This window comes from Micromesistius poutassou, assembly GCF_964030765.1.
Source record: "Micromesistius poutassou genome assembly, chromosome: 9".
Lineage (NCBI taxonomy): Eukaryota > Metazoa > Chordata > Actinopteri > Gadiformes > Gadidae > Micromesistius > Micromesistius poutassou.
The window spans coordinates 15975829-15995459 of record NC_140279.1 but is presented as its reverse complement, the minus strand read 5'-3'; the positions used below and the strand labels follow the sequence as shown (position 1 = coordinate 15995459).

The 19631-nt window shown below is 46.1% G+C and overlaps 2 protein-coding genes across 2 annotated transcripts in view; one reads left to right on the top strand and one right to left on the bottom strand.

Moving 5' to 3' along the window:
• cyfip1 (cytoplasmic FMR1 interacting protein 1) overlaps positions 1–19631 on the bottom strand; it is a 28719-nt gene that overhangs the window by 6948 nt on the left and 2140 nt on the right. Inside the window, exons 2-23 of the mRNA XM_084473224.1 lie at positions 17141–17258; positions 16368–16457; positions 14539–14616; positions 13959–14060; positions 13290–13471; positions 12491–12587; positions 11960–12088; positions 11426–11530; positions 11177–11268; positions 10667–10784; positions 9335–9457; positions 8765–8890; positions 7923–8089; positions 7092–7239; positions 5635–5788; positions 5317–5473; positions 4964–5060; positions 4557–4633; positions 4202–4310; positions 3571–3690; positions 2599–2798; positions 2314–2401 (exon numbers count right to left, since the gene is read on the bottom strand). Coding sequence (XP_084329350.1) covers positions 2314–2401; positions 2599–2798; positions 3571–3690; positions 4202–4310; positions 4557–4633; positions 4964–5060; positions 5317–5473; positions 5635–5788; positions 7092–7239; positions 7923–8089; positions 8765–8890; positions 9335–9457; positions 10667–10784; positions 11177–11268; positions 11426–11530; positions 11960–12088; positions 12491–12587; positions 13290–13471; positions 13959–14060; positions 14539–14616; positions 16368–16457; positions 17141–17257 — 2676 coding nt within the window. The 5' untranslated portion in view covers position 17258. The remainder of the gene's footprint in view (positions 1–2313; positions 2402–2598; positions 2799–3570; positions 3691–4201; positions 4311–4556; positions 4634–4963; positions 5061–5316; positions 5474–5634; positions 5789–7091; positions 7240–7922; positions 8090–8764; positions 8891–9334; positions 9458–10666; positions 10785–11176; positions 11269–11425; positions 11531–11959; positions 12089–12490; positions 12588–13289; positions 13472–13958; positions 14061–14538; positions 14617–16367; positions 16458–17140; positions 17259–19631) is intronic.
• Positions 543–1670, top strand: fndc9 (fibronectin type III domain containing 9). The gene has a single exon (XM_084473379.1). It carries the CDS (start codon positions 642–644, stop codon positions 1356–1358), a length of 717 nt encoding a protein of 238 aa, XP_084329505.1. The 5' UTR covers positions 543–641; the 3' UTR covers positions 1359–1670.

Sequence of the window (19631 nt, the reverse complement as noted above, 5' to 3'; positions counted from 1 at the left end):
CAAGATGAACCAAATCATCGCCAGATACATCACGTCATTTACTTAACATTTGACCCCACCTCAGCCACCCCCTCCCCCCGTCGGGCTCTGTCACCACTAATCCATCACATGTCACACGTCCCCCCGTCACCCGCGGTTACTACGTCTCAGTTTCAGATTTATGTTGCCGTCCCAAGGGATTAGGGAACATCTTTATCCCTGATTTCAGTAATCATGTGTGGGATATTTTACATTTTATAATCATAGCATATTCATATTCAACAACCGTCTCTAGTATTCTATGGCCTTATTGAACACTACAGAGTGTTGCTTTTGTTGCGATCAGTCAAAAAAGAAAAAGAAAAAGAAAAAAACTTCAGAAAAAGACAGATTCCCGTTCTGATGCTTTCAGCAAAGCTGACATCCTTGATGTCCGAGCAGTTCCAACGACAAAGTAAGGACTAACATCCTATCCTTTTTTTTTTTTCATTTTTATTCCTTGGTCTTTGGTCTCAGGAAAACAACCACATCTGTAGAAGAGTAACACTCTCTCTACTCGGGACTTCAAAGGAAAACCAACCAACCAACCAACCAACCAACCAACCAACCAACCAGCCAACCCGCCAACCAACCAACCAGCCAACCGGCGCTGGCGCGTTGTCATGCCGATCACGGTGTACAACGTGTCGGCCACGGCGGCGCGCGTGCGCTGGCCGGCGTACGGCGGCTGCCGGGACACCTTCTACAGCATGATGTACGACCCCCACTGGAGCAGCCTGGAGGTGGGCTACAAGCGCAAGAGCTTCAAGCACGAGGAGCGCATCCCCGCCAGCCGCACCGGCGCCGACGTGGTCAGGCTGCTGCCCAACACCGCCTACTTCCTGTGCGTGACGTGCCAGGCGGCCAACCCCATCAAGGACCAGTGTCAGATCTTCTCCACGCTGGGCAGTGACTCCCAGGGGAGCGGCGTCGAAGGAGTAGGAGGGGCCGGAGGAGGAGGAGGAGGCGGCTGGGAGACGGCGATGGGCGTCTGGATGGCCAGCACCCTCCTGCTGCTCCTCGTCTCCGGCGTGCTGCTGTGGGGCTGCCTGCACAACGTCTGCCCCCTCCCCCACCACAGACACCGCCGCGGACGCACCCCGACGGACGGCCGGCCGGACACGCCCGGGTTTATCTACGGCGCGAGGGGCGGAGCCAACGGTGGTGGGGGCGGCGACGATGACGTCAGCCCCAAGCGCGGCACGGTGATCCTGAACCCTCTGTTCGGGTCCCTGGGCGTGCGGGGGTCCCGGGGCGCGGTGGTGGACCGCGGGGGCCAGCCCCTCCATCAGCAGGAGATCAGAGGCTTCACTAAGCTGTCTGGCTGCGAGCCTGTGTGACCTCCCCTGCAATGAGGTCACGGCTTTATCCCTGAACCCTCCCTTATGTGGACGCAACCATCTCGTACGGGGTCATATGTTAATATTCATCCCGTGTCATAATATTTATAAATCTCTCCGAGTGTGTCACAACGTTAATACCGTCCATCTATGTGGTTACATAATACGGTAATTCTCTCCACCCTCCCATCCGTTCAGTGTGACATGAAATGTAAATATGTATCCAGTGATATCTCTATCTGTATGCATCCATCCATCTGGGTCATCATTTTTAAATATTGTCTTTCTATGTTTCCATCTATATAACTGTCTGTATCCATCTATCATATATTGTGGTCAAGTTGCCATTGTTTGAGATTAATATGTGTTATTATTATTATTATTATTATGTCATGTTAATCAGCATTGCAACCCCATGCACAACTACAAGGTATGATTCCAACTGTTTGAAATGACTATGCACTGGTAAATGTATTGTATAATGTATGTATAATACTTACATTATAGTATATAGAATCAATGTATTACAGATGGGTAATAAAAATGTCTAATTTTGTATTAGGAAAAATGTTGCTGTAAAAGATCAAAGCAAAGAACACTTTGAGGGAGGGGCTGGCTGGTCTAGTGGGGAGGATGTTTGACTCCAAGCTGAAAGGCACTGGGTTCGATCCCCAGTGTCCATAGTCCACCTGTTGGCATCCTAGAGCAAGATGACCGCTTACCCTATCTGCTCCTTAATGAACTGTCACTGTAGCACCTAACCCCTATCTGCTCGTTAATGATATGTCTGTACTGTCTAACCCCTACCTGCTCGTTAATGACATGTCTGTACTGTCCAACCCCTACCTGCTCCTTAATGACAGGTAGGGTTCACTTTAGATAACGCATCTACTTAATAACCTAATAAAAAAAATAGCCTTTTAAAATGGTTCAAGTTTGTTTGTTTGTGGCTGACCTTTGACCCGTACAGGTACTGGGGCTGGGCGTTGGGGGGCTTGTCTCTCTGGAACTCTTGGGAGAAGGGCAGGATGGTGCGGACGAACCTGGGGAGACGCAGGGGTCAGTGGGGAGCTCTTAGAGTCGGTTCTAGAAGCAAGGATCCAGATGCAAGGTTCTAGAAGCCAGGTTCCAGATGCAAGGTTCTAGAAGCAAGGTTCCAGATGCAAGGTTCTAGAAAGTTCTAGAAGCCGGGTTTCCAGATGCAAGGCTCTAGAAGGTGTCAGCGTGGCCAGCGGCCTACCGGTTGGTGGATCCGTTGTAGCAGTAGTTGGGCAGGAAGTCGTAGTTGAGCTCCCAGAAGACGTGCAGCGTGATGCGGCCGTACGGCGCCGACACGTTGTGGTTGGCCTCGCGGAACATGGCGTCCATGCAGTCCAGCGTCAGGAACTTACTCAGCAGCTTGTGGGTCATGCGGTTGATGTCCAGCAGACCCTCCAGTTCCTGTAGCCGGACACACACACAACCCTGGTGTCATGAGATGAACAACACACATATGTATGTGTATACACACACACACACACCCACCCACCCACCCACCCACCCACCCCCCGGGGAGGGAGAAGAACCATACACATGCACACAGAACCTGAGACACTCCTTATAGCATCCCAGAATAGAGAGAGTATCCTGGGAGAACCCCGGGGGGGAACCCCTTACCCTGGCAGTGTCCATCCCTCCTACTCTACCAATCCAACTCCACAGCAACAGATAACAATCCATTTGAGATGCATTCATGTACATATTGACGAGAACGTATTATAATCGACAATGACCTCTGAGTGGTTAAGTATGAGCTGTGTGTAGGCCTGGGCAATAAAACAATAAATGATCGTATCGTGATAGACGTTTGATCGATATCAATATAAAACATGTTCAATATATATCAATATATCAAGAGACTGGACCACCGAATCTAGCAGCTGGGTTTGTTACACAAACACACTTATTTACAATATTTGAGTGTTTTCCATTGTTGTATCGACACTGGAGTATTTAATCAATGAAGAACAGTGGAAGGTCATTAAGTGTTAAACAGAAGTGTTTAAATCCAGCATGGAAATTCCTAGTCTTTTTTTTAGGTCACTACAATTATCAACAGTTATCGATATCGATCAATATGATCAAGTTCTATCGTGACACGTCTATCGGCCACATTGCCCAGGCCTCGCTGTGTGTAGGCCTGGGGCGGGGCGGGAGGCGCCCATGTGCTCACCATGATGGAGGTGAGGTCCTCGCTCTCGAAGCGGTTGATGGCGAGCTCCAGGGACTTGTAGAGTGCGGCGGACACCCGCTGGGTGATGAGGCGGTTCAGGTCGATGGAGCGGCCCAGCAGCTGGGGGACAGGGGAGGGGTCAGGGGTCAGACATGAGGGTAGGACCGCTAACAGACAGTGAGTGAGAGAGTGAGAGGGAGACCGTAACAGACAGTGAGTGAGAGAGTGAGAGGGAGACCATTAACAGACAGTGAGTGAGAGAGTGAGGGAGACAGTAACAGACAGTGAGTGAGAGAGTGAGGGAGACAGTAACAGACAGTGAGTGAGAGAGTGAGGGAGACAGTAACAGACAGTGAGTGAGAGAGTGAGGGAGACAGCAGGACAGTTACAGTCAGTGAGTGAGAGAGTGAGGGAGACAGCAGGACAGCTACAGTCAGTGAGTGAGACAGTGAGGGAGACCGTAGGACAGTTACAGTCAGAGAGTGAGAGAGTGAGGGAGACAGCAGGACAGTTACAGTCAGTGAGTGAGACAGTCAGTGAGTGAGACAGTCAGTGAGTGAGACCGTAACAGTCAGTGAGTGATAGACTGTGAGGGAGACAGTAGTGAGACCGTCAGGCCTCGTTGCTGTACCTGGACGTGGCGTTGCTTCAGTAGGGTCTCGTAGCGGTTGGACGACGGCCAGGGGATGTTTGCTCCCTGGTTCTTACAGTCAGTCCTCAGCCTCTTGTCCAGGAGCAGACTGCACTCGCGCGCGCACACACACACACACACACACACACACACACACACACACACACACACACACACACACACACACACACACACACACACACACACACACACACACACTTTTTAGAATGTACAATGTCACAGTATAGTACAAATATGACAGCAATGCAAACATAAATTGCCGACCCTAGCATAAAATTTTTGTTTATTAAAATAAAAAAACTAAAGACAAGAATGGAATCGTGATTGGAATTACCTTCCAGCTAGAATCTTGTAGTAGGCGAAGATCTGGTCGGCCAGTTTGTAAACAAATTGATCGAAACACAGGTTGACCTGGGAGGAGGGGAGACATTTCAGTTCTTGGTCAGAAATATTCTGTATGAAACTAGTGATATTTTCCCGTTCATTTACACAAACGTGGCCCCATTAGAAAGAATAAGCAGCAAGAGGAGGACATGTTTTGCTTCTTACTGGGATAACTATGTCTATGTTAGTTGCTTTATTATTATTTTCAACAAAGCCACCACATTCCTGTTTTTTTCCTTTGCATTTGTGTGGATGAGGGGATAGGAAAACCGACAGACAATCTCAGCTGCTCGGACATCTTATCGTTTTCTACCTTAAAGGTCTGCCCTTAAGGTTGGAACTACCCCGGATCTTTACCTCGGCCTCGATTTCATCGTAGAGGAACTGCTTCTTGAACTTGGTGAGGGCGTAGTGGGCGCTGTCGTTGTACAAGTCCAACGGGTACAGCACATATCTGGAGAGACACGGATCAGAGAGATTAAACATGAACTCTTTTCCACCCTACCACCATTATACGTCTGCCCATTTGGAAACCCTTTCCCTCTCAAGCGTCCATGAATGTGGACGAGGGATCCCTCTTGTGTGATCTTACTCAAAGTTTCTTCAGACTGTGATTTGGGAGTTTTAAAAAGCCTTTTGGTTTGTTCCGAACAAAACTCTGTAAAAGCAAACCACGCCAGAGGGGAAGTGTCGGTGTGCGTGAAGCTCACTCCATCATGGAGGACTCCTTAGTGTCCAGGATGTGGTCGGTAAGGATCCAGGGCATGGACATCTCGATGGGGAACTGGATCCTGCGGCCCATGGTCAGCTCCAGGAAGAACTCCCGGAACCACAGCTGGGACAGGTCGCAGCACTGCTGCAGGGTCTCTGGACGGGCAGAGAGGGTCGGGGGGGGGCGTCAGAACCATAGCTTCAGACATCAGAACCATAGCTTCATAAATCGTAGGGCGTAACGAAATCAAACGCAATAAAAGAGAGACTAGCGAGTGATTCAGTGAGTGTCAGCAGCTCGAGTGCTGGTTTCTCACCGCTGAAGTTGAGCAGGTGGGTGTAGAAGAAGGACTCTCGGTGGAACCTCTCGATGTCCAGGATGGTGGGGCCCTCCAGGCCGCTACGCAGGGTCTTCTTGGAACCGCTCTTATCGGCGACCAGAGACTCCAGCATCGTCCTCACCATGTACAGCTACACAATCACAATCACACACACACACACACACAGGGACACATTACGATACAGCGATTGACCATTTGCATGATAGGTGCCCCGACATTACAAGTTCCCCAAACATTTTCCCTCAACTTTCCAATGACCCTGCAAACCCCAACATTCAAAATTTTCTGAATGATTCGGTCCCTAACATTGAGCATCGATACATTCTAATAACACCAGTCTATGGACCCCAACATTCCAAGGTCCATAACATTATAAGGAACCTAACATTCTCAGGACACTGACCTTCTAGCAACACAAACATTCTAAGAACCCCAAAATATTAAGGACCCCAACATTCCAAGTACCCCAACATACCAAGTACCCTAACATTCTAAATACACTAGCATGCATTTATCTGAGGCAGCCGATATATCCAATCAGTAACAGTCAATGACCTTTGACCCTTCACATTATATTGAACACCGACTTTAGCTACAATGTGCGATGCCTCAGATTGAGGTCAGCTTGATTTCAATTATACACAACACAAGACCTGGCGATATTGGACGCGTTTCCGAGTTGATTAAGATCACAGAGAAAGGAAACCATGTTTTTAATCAGTACTGTAAATGGAAGATGGCTGAGTCCCTGGAAATAGAGACTAAAGCTACGGATTTATGTGACATAACACACGTAAGGAACAATGAGACCCCTGATATCCAATTTCAAACACCGTAGATTGTTATTCCTCCTTCTTAGGTTTAATAAGATGTCATACGCAGTTACCGCAGACAACACGGGACATCTCATTAAATGGTCATGTAGTATTACAATCTAATTCAGGAGATGGCACAACCGCTGGTAGAACATTGGCTACTATTGTCGGTTTGTGATTGACTCGAAGAGACAAATGTGTGAGGACACTATGTTACGCCCAAATATGGGATGGCGGCTCCATTGCATGAAACAATCCAAAGGGGAAGTCAAATCATCTGCTTAAAACCATACCAAATGCCAGACATAAACAGTCCAATAATAAACAGAATTGGAAAAAAATAATTATTATAACTATAACTCTAGTCTATCCATCCTCTACTTTGATAGAATAAAAACTAACTAGGAACAAAATGACATTAATGGTCTGTTCCAAAATAGGACACATTATAGTGTGTGTGTGTGTGTGTGTGTGTGTGTGTGTGTGTGTGTGTGTGTGTGTGTGTGTGTGTGTGTGTGTGTGTGTGTGTGTGTGTGTGTGTGTGTGTGTGTGTGTGTGTGTGTGTGTGCGCGTGCGTGCGTGCGTGCGTGCGTGTAGGCATTCGTCTCGCTGTATAACCTGCGTGCTGGAGGGGCCCACGGCGCGGCGTGGGACCTTGATGTCGAAGCCCCCCTTGGGGTCCTTCTCCCCGCGGAGGGCTGGGTCGTTGTGGGGCTCACGGCCCGTCTCCCAGTCACAGATGGTCTTCCTGATGGCCTGCAGAACACTGAGCATGCACACGCACACACAGTCAGATGGTTTACTTGCAATCAGAGAACCAACATGGAGTCGTAAACACTACTGTTTCTGTCGAGTCATTTAGGATTTGTATTTATATCCCGAGTGATTTGTTCATATACATTGTCAGATGAGAAGTGTGTGTTATCTGCATCGCAAACAAAAATCACCAAAAATTCAGTGTTTTCATTTCACCAGCTGCGTCCATTTTATTAGACTGTTCGGCCGTCTGGTAACAAACCAGAACCCTACGTATGCGCCCCTCTCAAACGATCGCTGATGACCTATAACCCTGCAGAGAAGAGCAACAAGTTGCTGAGCTCTGTGATGACGACATCGTCAGGTACACCGAGGTCGTCGGCCGTTTAAAGGGCCGTGTACGCTCTCTAAGTAGCGACGCACATCTATCTTGTGTACATGCAAGACGGCGAAGTGTGCGTTGATTTTTAACCCACAGTCACTGACATAAACCCACTGACATATCGAGAGATCGATTTATTTCAGATGAGCAACGAGGGTGTCAAGACATCTTGCTCCACCAGGCTGGTCATTACTCAAACTCGCCCTTAATGGAGTGAGTTCAAAACGTTACGTGGTTCAAAACGTTGCTCTACAACGTTGCCCCCCCCCCCCCCCCCCCCATGGGCCCGGGTGAAGACTCGTCTCCCTCACCTCTGGATGACGTTCTTCTTCTTCTTGATGGCCTGGCGCAGCGGGTCCCTCAGGGTGACCTGGGCGAAGTCCTGCAGGGCCGAGTAGATGGTGTGGCGGATGGCGTGGTTGAACACGCTCTCCATGCGGCCCATCAGAACCTGCAGCCCCTTGATCATGGCCATCACCTGGAGAGACAAGCCGTAGTGGTTAGTTAATGATAATAACTAGAATACATAAATACACCTGGAGAGACAAGCCGTAGTGGTTAATTAATGATAATAACTAGAATACATAAACACACCTGGAGAGACAAGCAGTCGCTGTTAAGTATTTCTAATAACTAGAATACATAAATACACCTGAGCAGACACAAGCGCTAGCTTATTTATTAATCATAATAAAACATAATACATTAATACACCTGGGCAGACACAAGCTGTAGCCGATTTGTTGATTGTAACGACTAGAAAACAGGGATAACCCTGAAAAGACAAGCAGCAGCCTGTTTAATGTACTGATGACTATAGGAGATAGTGTCATGTCTCAACTTACTATCAACACTCCCAAAACCCTCCCACCCACACAGCCCACACAGCCGAGCTCCGCAGAGTCGGTCGGTTCTCATCACACAGTTGCAGAGCCAGGTAGAGTGGACACAACACTGTTATCGGTTATAGCATCCCACCTACTAACTGGGAGGGACTCAGTCTGACAGCAAGACTGTACTATCACGTTACTGTGAGCTGCTGTGAGACGTTTGTTGTGGGGTCGTGGGGGGGCAGGGGGGCAGGGGGGCAGGAGGGCAGAAGGCAGGGGGGCAGAAGGCACTAAGGCAGGGGGCAGAAGGCAGGGGTACAGACCTCTACTAGGGCAAACTTCTCCTCGCTGGTGTAGTTGTATCTGGTGGCTCTTTCGTACTCCTCAGCGTTGTCTGGACACTCCTTGTTGGAGTACTTATCCGTGGGATGGACCAGCTTCCACGAGTACTACACAGAGAGGGCAGGGAGGTTAGTACACGGATATTAAACACTAGAAAATGCTATAGTATTGATGGGATATATTGATCTGCTCTCTGGAAATAATCAATCAAATTGGTTTGTTTCAATGGGACTTTTTAACCATTTGTATGTGTATTACTCTTGTACCACTAGTCTGAGTGTTGTTACACCTACACCCTAGTCCTAGTCCCTAATCCTAGTCCTTAATCCCCTTGTCCCTCTGGTCTAAGAGTTCTTACACCTACTCTCTAATCCTAGTCCTTTATCCCTAATCCTTACCCCGATTTTAGAACCCTAGTCCCTCATCCATATCCCTTGTCCCTAACCCGTGGGCCTTTTCCTCTAATCGTAGTCCATAACTGTAGTTCCTAGTCCCTCGTCTAGTCCCCTAGTCCATAGTCCATAATCCCAGTCCCTGCTCCTGGGTCTCACCACTTCCATGACGTGGGCGCTCCACTGGGAGAGGAGCTGCATGCCCTGCAGGGCCAGGTCGAACAGCTTCCTGTACTCAGAGTCCGTCTTCTGGGCCTCTTGTCGCCCCGACCCAGTGACCACCTGACCGAGTGACGCAGAGCACAGGGTCAGCACACACGCACGCACAAACACAACATACATACATACATGTACATTAGAAAATACAAACACAAGTTAAACAGAGATCTGTGATTGAACCCTCTGTTATACAGTGATTTCAGGCAGAAAAGTGTTATTTAGGGATGAGTTGTTCAAGATTTAAAATGTGTATTTGGAACATTATATCACTGCGTGTTATGTATGTTAATAAAAACATTTTTAAATAGTATTCATCTGGTGGAAGATGACTCAAAAACAGACATCACTAAAAACTGTTGTAGAGGGTTTTTCATGACCATGAGAAGTCCATAGCCTCCCCCCTTAACCTTCACCGCTCTTACTCTGCCAAAAAACATACATTGTAAAATGTAAGTCCTGGCACTTAAAAATAGTACTTACCATTGTGTAGCAATTGTAAGTGCTTGGCACTTGGTTCTATGAACATCCTTTCTGTAATAAATAAAAGCATCTGCCTAATGCCCTAAATGTTAATGTACATATCCATCTAAAACTTATGGATGATCTATGCCTATAGATAGAGTCTACAATAGAAGGCAGAATCAGTGTTGAACACATGGCTGCACTCCCCTGAAAATCCCCATAGTAAGTGTCTACTCTTTTACACATTATATATATATATATATATATATATATATGTCCCCACTATTCCATCCTTCCCCCCAGTCAGTCTTAGTGATGGGTCGTTTGCGAACAAACAAACTGACCTGTTTCCCCATTTCAGTTCTCTCTCGTTCGTCTCGTACGTATCGTTCGTTCTCTGAGACTCGACTCCCAGACCCACCCACTAGTCGCTGAGTCGCGAGTCTCTGTTCACTCACTGACTATGTTGAAGTGGTGAAGACTCGAGGACTGAGACGTCACGAGAGCCAGCCGGGCAACAACATCCCGATTCCGAACATGAAGCGCTCCTCAGCTGAAAGGAACTAAGTTAATGTTGTGTTGATTGATGACCGCTTGCACCATTGCACGATCGTGATTCGTTTGAGAATGAGAACGAGGGGGGAGCTGAGTCTACCTGACTCAGCTGAGAACCGTGCATTCTGAACAATTCTTCTTGGCGAACTGACCGACGCAAACTGAATCAAGCAAACGAATCATGAAATCCACCACTAGTCAGTCTGCACTGGTCTGTTAGGTGGTGACTCTTTGGCTTTAGGGACCCCTGCTAACCTCGCTGTTGCTGTAGCGCGCCAGCTCAGAGATGAAGCGCATGTGGTCCTCCCGGATCTGGATCATCTGCTCACAGATGTTGTACTGGGGGCTGCTGGAGGGGGACGTACAAGACCACCTGCAGGGGAGAGACGTTTCAGATTTAGACGTTTTTAGCTTTTAAATATTTCACTTTTTATTCTGACAGGCTGCTAGAAATATTTGTTTTCCCTTTGTTTACATCTTAACCCGGCTGTTTTCCATGCCAATAGAGCTGTTTTATAGTTTAGATTGTGAGGGGAACTAGATATTGAGAGAAGGAACTGGGAAAGGTTCAGCAAGTTTGTGTGGTTTATTTAAAAAAAAACTTTACAGACACATATCAGACACTAAGATACTAATCCAAACTGCCCCTGTTTGATTAAATAGCAGTATTTTGGTATGATTGTGAAAACTTGATTCTGTAGTAAAAATATTCAGATATCCAGACCACTGGTTTTTAGACCTCCTCCCTTACAGGGGCTTCCGTACCTGGACTTGTTCTCCTCAAAGTGAGCGCTGGTCTTGATGTAGCGGGATAGCTCAATCTGCATGTCCCCGAACAGAGGCACCACCTGCAGTTGCTGTGGGAGACAACAAATACGTTGTCGGATTGGAACATCTGCCGATGTTTGCGTCATATGTTGTATTGGGTTTAGTTCATTTTGCACATAGTTTAAAATGTAAAATAACCCTATAACAAGTGGCATCACCTTAAAGTCTAACTTTTCCCTTCATTACCTTGAAGAATTTGTCGATCTTGGTGAGGTTGATTCTCTTCTTGGCGTCTAGTTTGTAGATGTTGCTGTTGGTTCCGTCAATCAGATACAAGCCAAAGCCCATGACCTAGGACATAGCAAAGCGTTAACTGGATCTGGGTCAACAGAGACAGGGTTAGTCTAGTGTTAGGCTAGTGTTAGCAGGACTAGGCTAGCATTAGCAAGTCTAGTAGGGCTACGCTAGTGTGAGCAGGGCTACAAAAGTGTTAAAAAGGCAACGCTAGGGTTAGCACTAGGCTTGTGCTAGGCTCGTTTTAGAAGGGCTAGGTCAGTGTTACCACCAGGCTAGTTTTAGCATTGCAATGCTTGCATTAGCATGGGTAGGTTCGGATTAGCATGGCTAGGCTAGAATTAGCAGTTCTAGGCTAGTGTTAGCACTAGGCTAGTGCTAGGCTAGGGTTAGCATGGTAAGGCTAGCATTAGCATTGTAAGGCTAGCATAAGCAGAGCTAGGCCGGCACTGGAGGGTTAGGCTAGTGTTAGCAGGGTCCTGCTACCTTGAGCAGTGTGTGCTTCTCGTTGGGCGTGAGGTACATCTTGTCCTCGTAGTAATCGACACACAGGTTGACGATGTCGGCGAGCAGCTCGTCGTAGCCGTTGATCACCTCCAGCTGCTGCTGCAGAGACTGGAGATAGACACCGAGGACATCACTCATAGAGCAAAGAGTACAAATATAAAATCATTAACACCAATCACAGTCACTGTGAAAAAAACCCTACATCCCCTACAATCCCTACATGTCCAAGTGTGAATCAATAGCATCAAAGTATGAGTAGAATTATACTGTGTTGAACAACAAGTGATAAGCAGGGGACCATGTAACTGTAAGCAAACGACCACTGGCCGCTTGTGGTTTTATAGCACTATTTGAATTAGAATTGTATTTTAATCTACGCAAAACCAACAGAACTGGCACTAGGAAAGCTAGTTGAGAGCTGTAGATTGTATCAATTAAACCTAAGTGGATGTGAGTTTAGGCCACAAGTCTGTGTCTGTTTCTGGGCTGACTATCGCCCGTCTGTCTGACCTGGGTGATCTTGTTGTGGTTGGCTAGGAACATGGACAGGTTCTGAGACTCCTGGATGGACGACGGCTCAGACATCTTCCTCAGGAACTGGGCTGCTCTGGTGGGGAAGAAGACAGGAAACGACATGTATTAATAACAAAACATAACATAGCATAAATGAAGCATAAGTATGAACCACAGGACCCAGGAAAATAAACAATATCCTCCAGAGGAAAAGAGAATATAAATAATTTAACATGTATTAATAAGATGACATGAGCATCTCCACAGCCAAACAGATTGCCGTTCTTCTTCTTTTACACAAGTGGGGAGAAAAGGCCTAAATATCCTTAGGGCAGTTCCTTAGATCAACACTGCCCTCTTGTGGTGAGCATGTTGACATGCACATGTTATAAACAACGTATGCTGTAACCGAAGTTTTAAGCATGTGGGTATCTGTGTATTTTATGTGTGAATGTACTGAAGTGATACTTCATGTTGTTTTCATGAGTTATTGGTAGGTTAACATCCTTGCATTTGATCTATCCATGAGTGTCAGATAAATAGTATTTAAAGTAGCCTATATATATAATTACTATCATTGATCTCATTTTGTTATGCATGTTCATGGGGTTTCGTGTCTTTACGGACAGGACGGTGAACACAGGCAGGAAGGTGGGTGGGAGAAGAGAGGGAACCGCATGCACAGCACAACAGCTGCAAAACCTACGAGGCGTACTGCCTACATGGTCAGCGCGGCAGTGGTTTGAGCCACCAAGCCGCCCCGGTCTCTATATATACATTCCAAGTACGTGCGTACCGCTTGTAGGCGGAATGGTCATTCTTCACGCTGCACTTCATGTTCTTGAGCTCGTCCAGGACGGCGAACATGTTGATGAACTTCCCCAGCGTGAGGAGGTACGCCTCCGACACAAAGTCCTTACGGCGCTCCGCGTGGCACAGCCGCCGCACCTCCCCGCAGAAGCGGTCTATGGCCGTACGCTGGGAGGGAGGAGCGGGAGGGGGAGGGGGAGGAGGAGGAGATATGGAGGAGGAGGAGGAGGGAGGAGATATGGAGGAGGAGGAGGAGGAGGAGGGGGAGGAGGAGGAACAGGAGATGGAGGAGGAACAGGAGATGGAGGAGTAGGAGGAAGGAGAGATGGAGGAGGAACAGGAGATGGAGGAGGAGGATGAGGAGGGAGGAGGAGGAGGAGGATGACAGGAGTAAGAGGAGGAGGCGGATGAGGAGAGGGGAGAGGAGGAGGGAGAAGAAAGAGGAGGAAGAGAGAAGAGGAGTAGTGTTTTAAATCTTATATTGACTGTTTATTTAGACTACAAAGCATTGTATCTGGACATGATAAACGATCATAATACACATAATAATAATACACATACGACAACCAATCACACTGCATCATGGGCGGGCTCTTACTCCACCTGACCAATGTGTGGTTGGTTGGTGTGCGGGTGGGCAGGGTCAGAGTGTTACCTGGAAGTACATGAAGTTCATGAGCTTGGTGACCTCTGGCTCCAGCACCTCCACCGTCTTCTCGTAGATCTCCACGCGGTTGGGCTGCTCGTTACACTTCACCTGACAGAGGGAAGTTATAAAACACTGGCGATGAGCAGAGTGAAAGAACCACAACAGCATGTGTGTGGGGAAACCAGTGTTTTTATGGACTATTATATCTATTCTATCTATAGATATAATTATTATTATGACTATTTTATCTATTCTATGGACTATTGAGAAAATTCCACTTTATTAGGCAGGTTTTTATTATAAATTATTATAATAATAATAATTAATAGTTATTATTCCTATATTAACAAGACCACACACACATACACATGCAGACACACAGTAAATTTGTTTTGGTTATTAGGAAATAGTTGACAACGTTGGGTATGAGTTACTACTGGATGCCATCAGTAGAGGGCACAGTCCCTCAGGGAGAGAATTATGGGCGAGGCTCGTGCCAGAAAAGCAGCCCTGTGTGTTACTTCACTGAAAAGCTACGTAAACTCGTTAAAAAAAGTGAAAGTGACATCACAGGATCACATGGTACCTGTGGAATGGCCCGGGAGCAGCTCCTCCAGGTGTACAGCATGACGGCGTACTCCTGGCCCTCCTCCAGCATCTCATTCTGGGGAACACACACACGAGAACACATTTATATTGACCATTTAGTCATTCAGCAGATGCTATTACTAAGTGACTTGCAGTGATGCATGACAGTAAGGAGCAGGTAGGGGTTAGGGTAGGCCTGGGCAATAAAACAATAAATTATCGGATCGTGATAGACTTTTGATCAATATCAATATAAAACATGTTCAATATATATCGATAAGACACTGGACCACCAAATAATCTAGCAGCTGGGTTTGTTACACAAACACGGTTCCATACTTATTTACAATATTTGAGTGTTTTTCATTGTTGTATCGACACTGGAGTATTTATCAATGAAGACAGTGGAAGTGGAAGGTCATATTAAGCGTTAAACAGAAGTGTTTAAATCCAGCATGGTAATTCCTAGTCTTTTTAGGTCATTAAAATGATCAATAGTTAACAATATCGATCAAGTTATATCGTGATATGTCTTTCAGCCATATCGCCCAGGCCTAGGTTAGGGGTCATCTTGCTCAGGGATGCTTGCAAGTTAGCCTGGTGACATTGGGGTTTGAACCCAGAACCGTTAAGCTGGGAGTCTAACATCTTAACCACTAGAATATCCGCCAACTTAAATCTATAACATTGAGAAGACTAAAAAGGCCAGTAATAGAGTCTAGTCTTTATATTTGAAACAACATACAAGAGATCATAAGGGTAATATTGACCTTTTAATACTAGTCTGAGCCAGGTCTCTGACCATGTTAAATGTAAAGTAATGTTACAAATATAAAAGGTTTGTCAAGAGTAAAAGGACTTAATGTATAATGTTTAATATTGCCATGTGTAATATTTTAAATAAAGTAAAAGGACAAACATCTAGCTAGATTTGGTATCAATCTCATAACAAAACCGAAAAACAAAGTCAACAACGTCAAGCTGGAATGAGAACAAAATACACGTTTATAGTTTTCAACCTAAAATACTAAAAAGACAACAAAACAGCAATTCTTCTAGAAGGGTTGGATCCAAGATGGCGATGGCGTGTTGGCAGTTCGGTGCGGTCCACGGAACACTAAGAGCTCTTTACCGCGTGCTTACGGTATAAAACAGCAATTAGCCATGTGCTAATTAGACTCAAAGCACTTCAGCTCCGGCAGACCGGCCACTAAGCACCCATTTGGTCCACAGCCAGAGGGCAGACAGGGTGGTCAGGCCTGCAGCTAACTCTATAAACACAACGGGACGGACCATCACACAAAGCCATCTTCCCCTGGAAAATTCTAGCCCATCATTACAGTGCAAGCGCTGCAGTTTAATGAATAAAGTCAAAGTGACGTAAATGAAAACGTTTTAATGCAGCCTTTGTTGCTTTTCAATGTTTGTTTCTTTCATTCAGCAATATCTGAATGAGCCTACTTGTAGAGTTGTATTATTAATGTGCTTATAAAACTGTTCATACAAATTCAATTTGGTGTTAATTGCTTTTTGTGAATAAAGTTTTGAATTGTTTTGGCTGGATAAAAGTACCCATGATGATCCGTAGAGGAACAGCGATACAGAGTTGATCTTCAGTAGATGAAGAGCGATAAAGAGCTGATCTTCAGTAGATGAAGAGCGATAAAGAGCTGATCTTCAGTAGAGGAAGAGCGATAAAGAGTTGATCTTCAGTAGATGAAGAGCGATAAAGAGCTGATATTCAGTAGAGGAAGACCAATAAAGAGTTGATCTTCAGTAGATGAAGGGCAATAAAGGGTTGATCTTAAGGGTCTATTTGGGTCTTACCATGCTGGAGTGAACGGTGGCTTGCTCAATGTAGCGCGCGATGCCCGTGACAAACGCATTCCTGTCCTCGAAGTTGGTGTTGAAGTTCGGCTAGGGAGGGACAGACAGAGACAGGGAGACAGAGAGAGAGACAGAGACAGAGAGACAGACAGAGAGACAGAGTGAGTCCGACACAGAGAAAGAGAAGAGAGAAAAAGTACTTAAAATTTAAATTTTACTGTACAACAAAGTGCTTTACAACAATATGGGATAATGGGGGCCAAGGGTGAGTAGATAGGTGGGCTGGAGGTGTGTATGAGAGAGGAGGGGGAGGGAGAGGGGTGAGGGTCTGACCTGGTATATGGGGGAGGAGGAGGGGGGAGGGAGGAGGGTCTGACCCGGTATATGAGGGAGGAGGGGGAGGGAGAGGGGTGAGGGTCTGACCTGGTATATGGGGGAGGAGGGGTGAGGGTCTGACCTGGTATATGAGGGAGGAGGGCAGGGGTGAGGGAGGGGGGGGTGAGGGTCTGACCTGGTATATGGGGGAGGAGGGGGAGGGAGAGGGGTGAGGGTCTGACCTGGTATATGGGGGAGGAGGGGTGAGGGTCTGACCTGGTATATGGGGGAGGAGGGGTGAGGGTCTGACCTGGTATATGGGGGAGGAGGGGGAGGGAGAGGGGTGGGGGTCTGACCTGGTATATGGGGGAGGAGGGGTGAGGGTCTGACCTGGTATATGGGGGAGGAGGGGTGAGGGTCTGACCTGGTATATGGGGGAGGAGGGGTGAGGGTCTGACCTGGTATATGAGGGAGGAGGGCAGGGGTTCGATGCAGGGCTGCTGGTCGGGGAGAGGCAGCTCCTCCAGGAGGTCCACGTTGGAGAGGGCGTCCTCCAGGGTCACCGTGGAGGCCATTCTGAGGAGGAGGAGGGGAGGTTTTTAAACCATTTAAGTCAGCTAGCACATAAGTAATGTAACTCGCTCCTTTAAACTTGGTGATTAGTTTCATCGGGTGGTTTAATCTGTGGTCAAATCATACAAAATAGCATTATCAACACACTCACAACACAACACACACTGTGCATTGCAGTAGCTTACAGCAAGAAGATAAATACACTAGCTGTTTTTCCTTTCTTTTTAAATTTTAAACCAAAAGCACCAACAAGATATCACTGAATTAATAACAAATAATTCAGTATATTCTAAAATGTTGTTTTTCTCTCAAGACCAACTACTTTTTTCTTGAAGCGCAGGAACCTGACTTCAAGAAGAAGTATATTGGTGTATAAATGATCCATTGATATGCGGTACAGCACACATGTCAACTTGTATTGCTGTCTCCGAACACGTGTACTTTATAAGTGTGCACAGGAAACAGAATAAGTCTCCAGTGATCAAATTTGGGCAAAGAAAGAGGAAGTTCACGCAAACCACAGATCACGGTCGGAAAGTTCAGAAAGTAGGTTCAAAAAGTAGGTTATAAATAAATAAACATTTCTCCACCCCTATAATGAATGCAGAACGACAAGGTGTAGTGTGTGTGTGTGTGTGTGTGTGTGTGTGTGTGTGTGTTGCCACTCGTATTAATGATGGAATGATCCATATGATTGACAGCGTAAAGTAGTCAGGTGAAACTGAACCCATAAAAAAACTAAAAGGTTAAAGGTGCCATGACATGCCACCAGGTGTGGTGTGATTAGCCATTACAAGCCGTTTTGGAAATCTGCCCCTTATGACTTCATAAGGGGCAGAAAGTGGGCGTGTCCACCTAGATGTGTGCGGGATAGATCAGTCTACCAGCCTGCCCAGTGGACTGTAGCCCACGTTGCTCATCTATCTGTCACACATCTAGGTGGACACGCACACCTGTGATGTCTTAAGGGGCTGATTTCCAAAACGGCTTGTAACGGCTAATCACACCACACCTGGTGGCATGTCATGGCACCTTTAATGTGTTTGATGAGAGATGGTGGTTACAAGGGTTTGGAGTGGTTAAGATATGGTTTTGGGGTGGTTACTGTCAAAGGTTTTATGTTAAGGTCTGGGTAGTGTGAGGTTTGGTTAGGGCTTGGTGTGGTTGAGGTTAAGTAGTATTATTAGCAGTAAAATATCTCTTTGTTCACTTCTTATTTTCCATACTTGTTTATCAACTCTCAATGAGAGTCAACACAGGGCTATCAGAATTTGTATTTTATATTTCCTATTTTGTATATTTTTGTGTACTTCATACCTAATCCAAACTAGTCTTGTCATTAGTATTATTACACCATAACCACAGTGTATTATATGCCTGTATTGCAAATACATTTATTTCCAGGATGACTATAGCAAAGACAAACCCATTCACCCACTCATCCATCCTTTCACCCACTCATCTCAGAACTACAGCCTGGAGTACGTGCTCCTCTTCCTTCCTTAGCCGTCTCCTTCTGAGCACATTCAGAGCTGAAAGTGGTGCATTTATCAGACTTCAGAGCTTCCTCCCTGTCACAAGCTGACTCAATATAAACACAAACGAGGAACCAAGAGCAGTATTGAACAAAATAGGAAACGGTCGCTTTGCTAATGGAATCCGGGTCCAAGTCAAACTGTGCATCACAGTTGAAAGCTTTTCTCCCGAGCCAAAATAACATTAGGGGGGAGAGAAAGCCATGAAATGAGTGACATCCATTTTAAGCTGACTATACTTTACACATTATCCAATACCAGCTTGGACTCAAAGCGCTACACAAACAACTAAATGTTTCAAGATAAGGGAAACAGTTGATCCAATATGAAGGGTAGATATAAAGGAACTTGAGGCCGAAATACTTTAAGCGTCAGACTTCAGCTTTTTAAATGCTGAATAGGTCACGTTCTTCTTTGCAGGCTCAAATCGAAAAACTAAAAAAGGAAGACCAAAAAGAGTTCCTCTTAAGGACTATACGGCTTCACTCTACCGAACAAGACGTTGATTAGAAACCCGGATCACTTCTATTCAAACACTAATAGATAGATAAATGACCTTTCAGATTGGATCTAATTATAACCATGTGACACAATTATGAGCAGACGAAAAAAAAGACCCAACTGCAACTCATTGTTTCACCAGAGCAGGGGAACGACCCAACATCCACACAATGTTTCACCAGAGGAGGTGGTGTCTAGATGGTGTGTTATTTTTCCTCATTTTGGGCTATTATCATAATTATAATCAATTGTATCAATCAACTAAGTTATAGTTTGATTGTCACACAGACAGAATAAGTAAGAAGAGGAATTAAGGAATTATGCGGTTTTGTCTGTTATT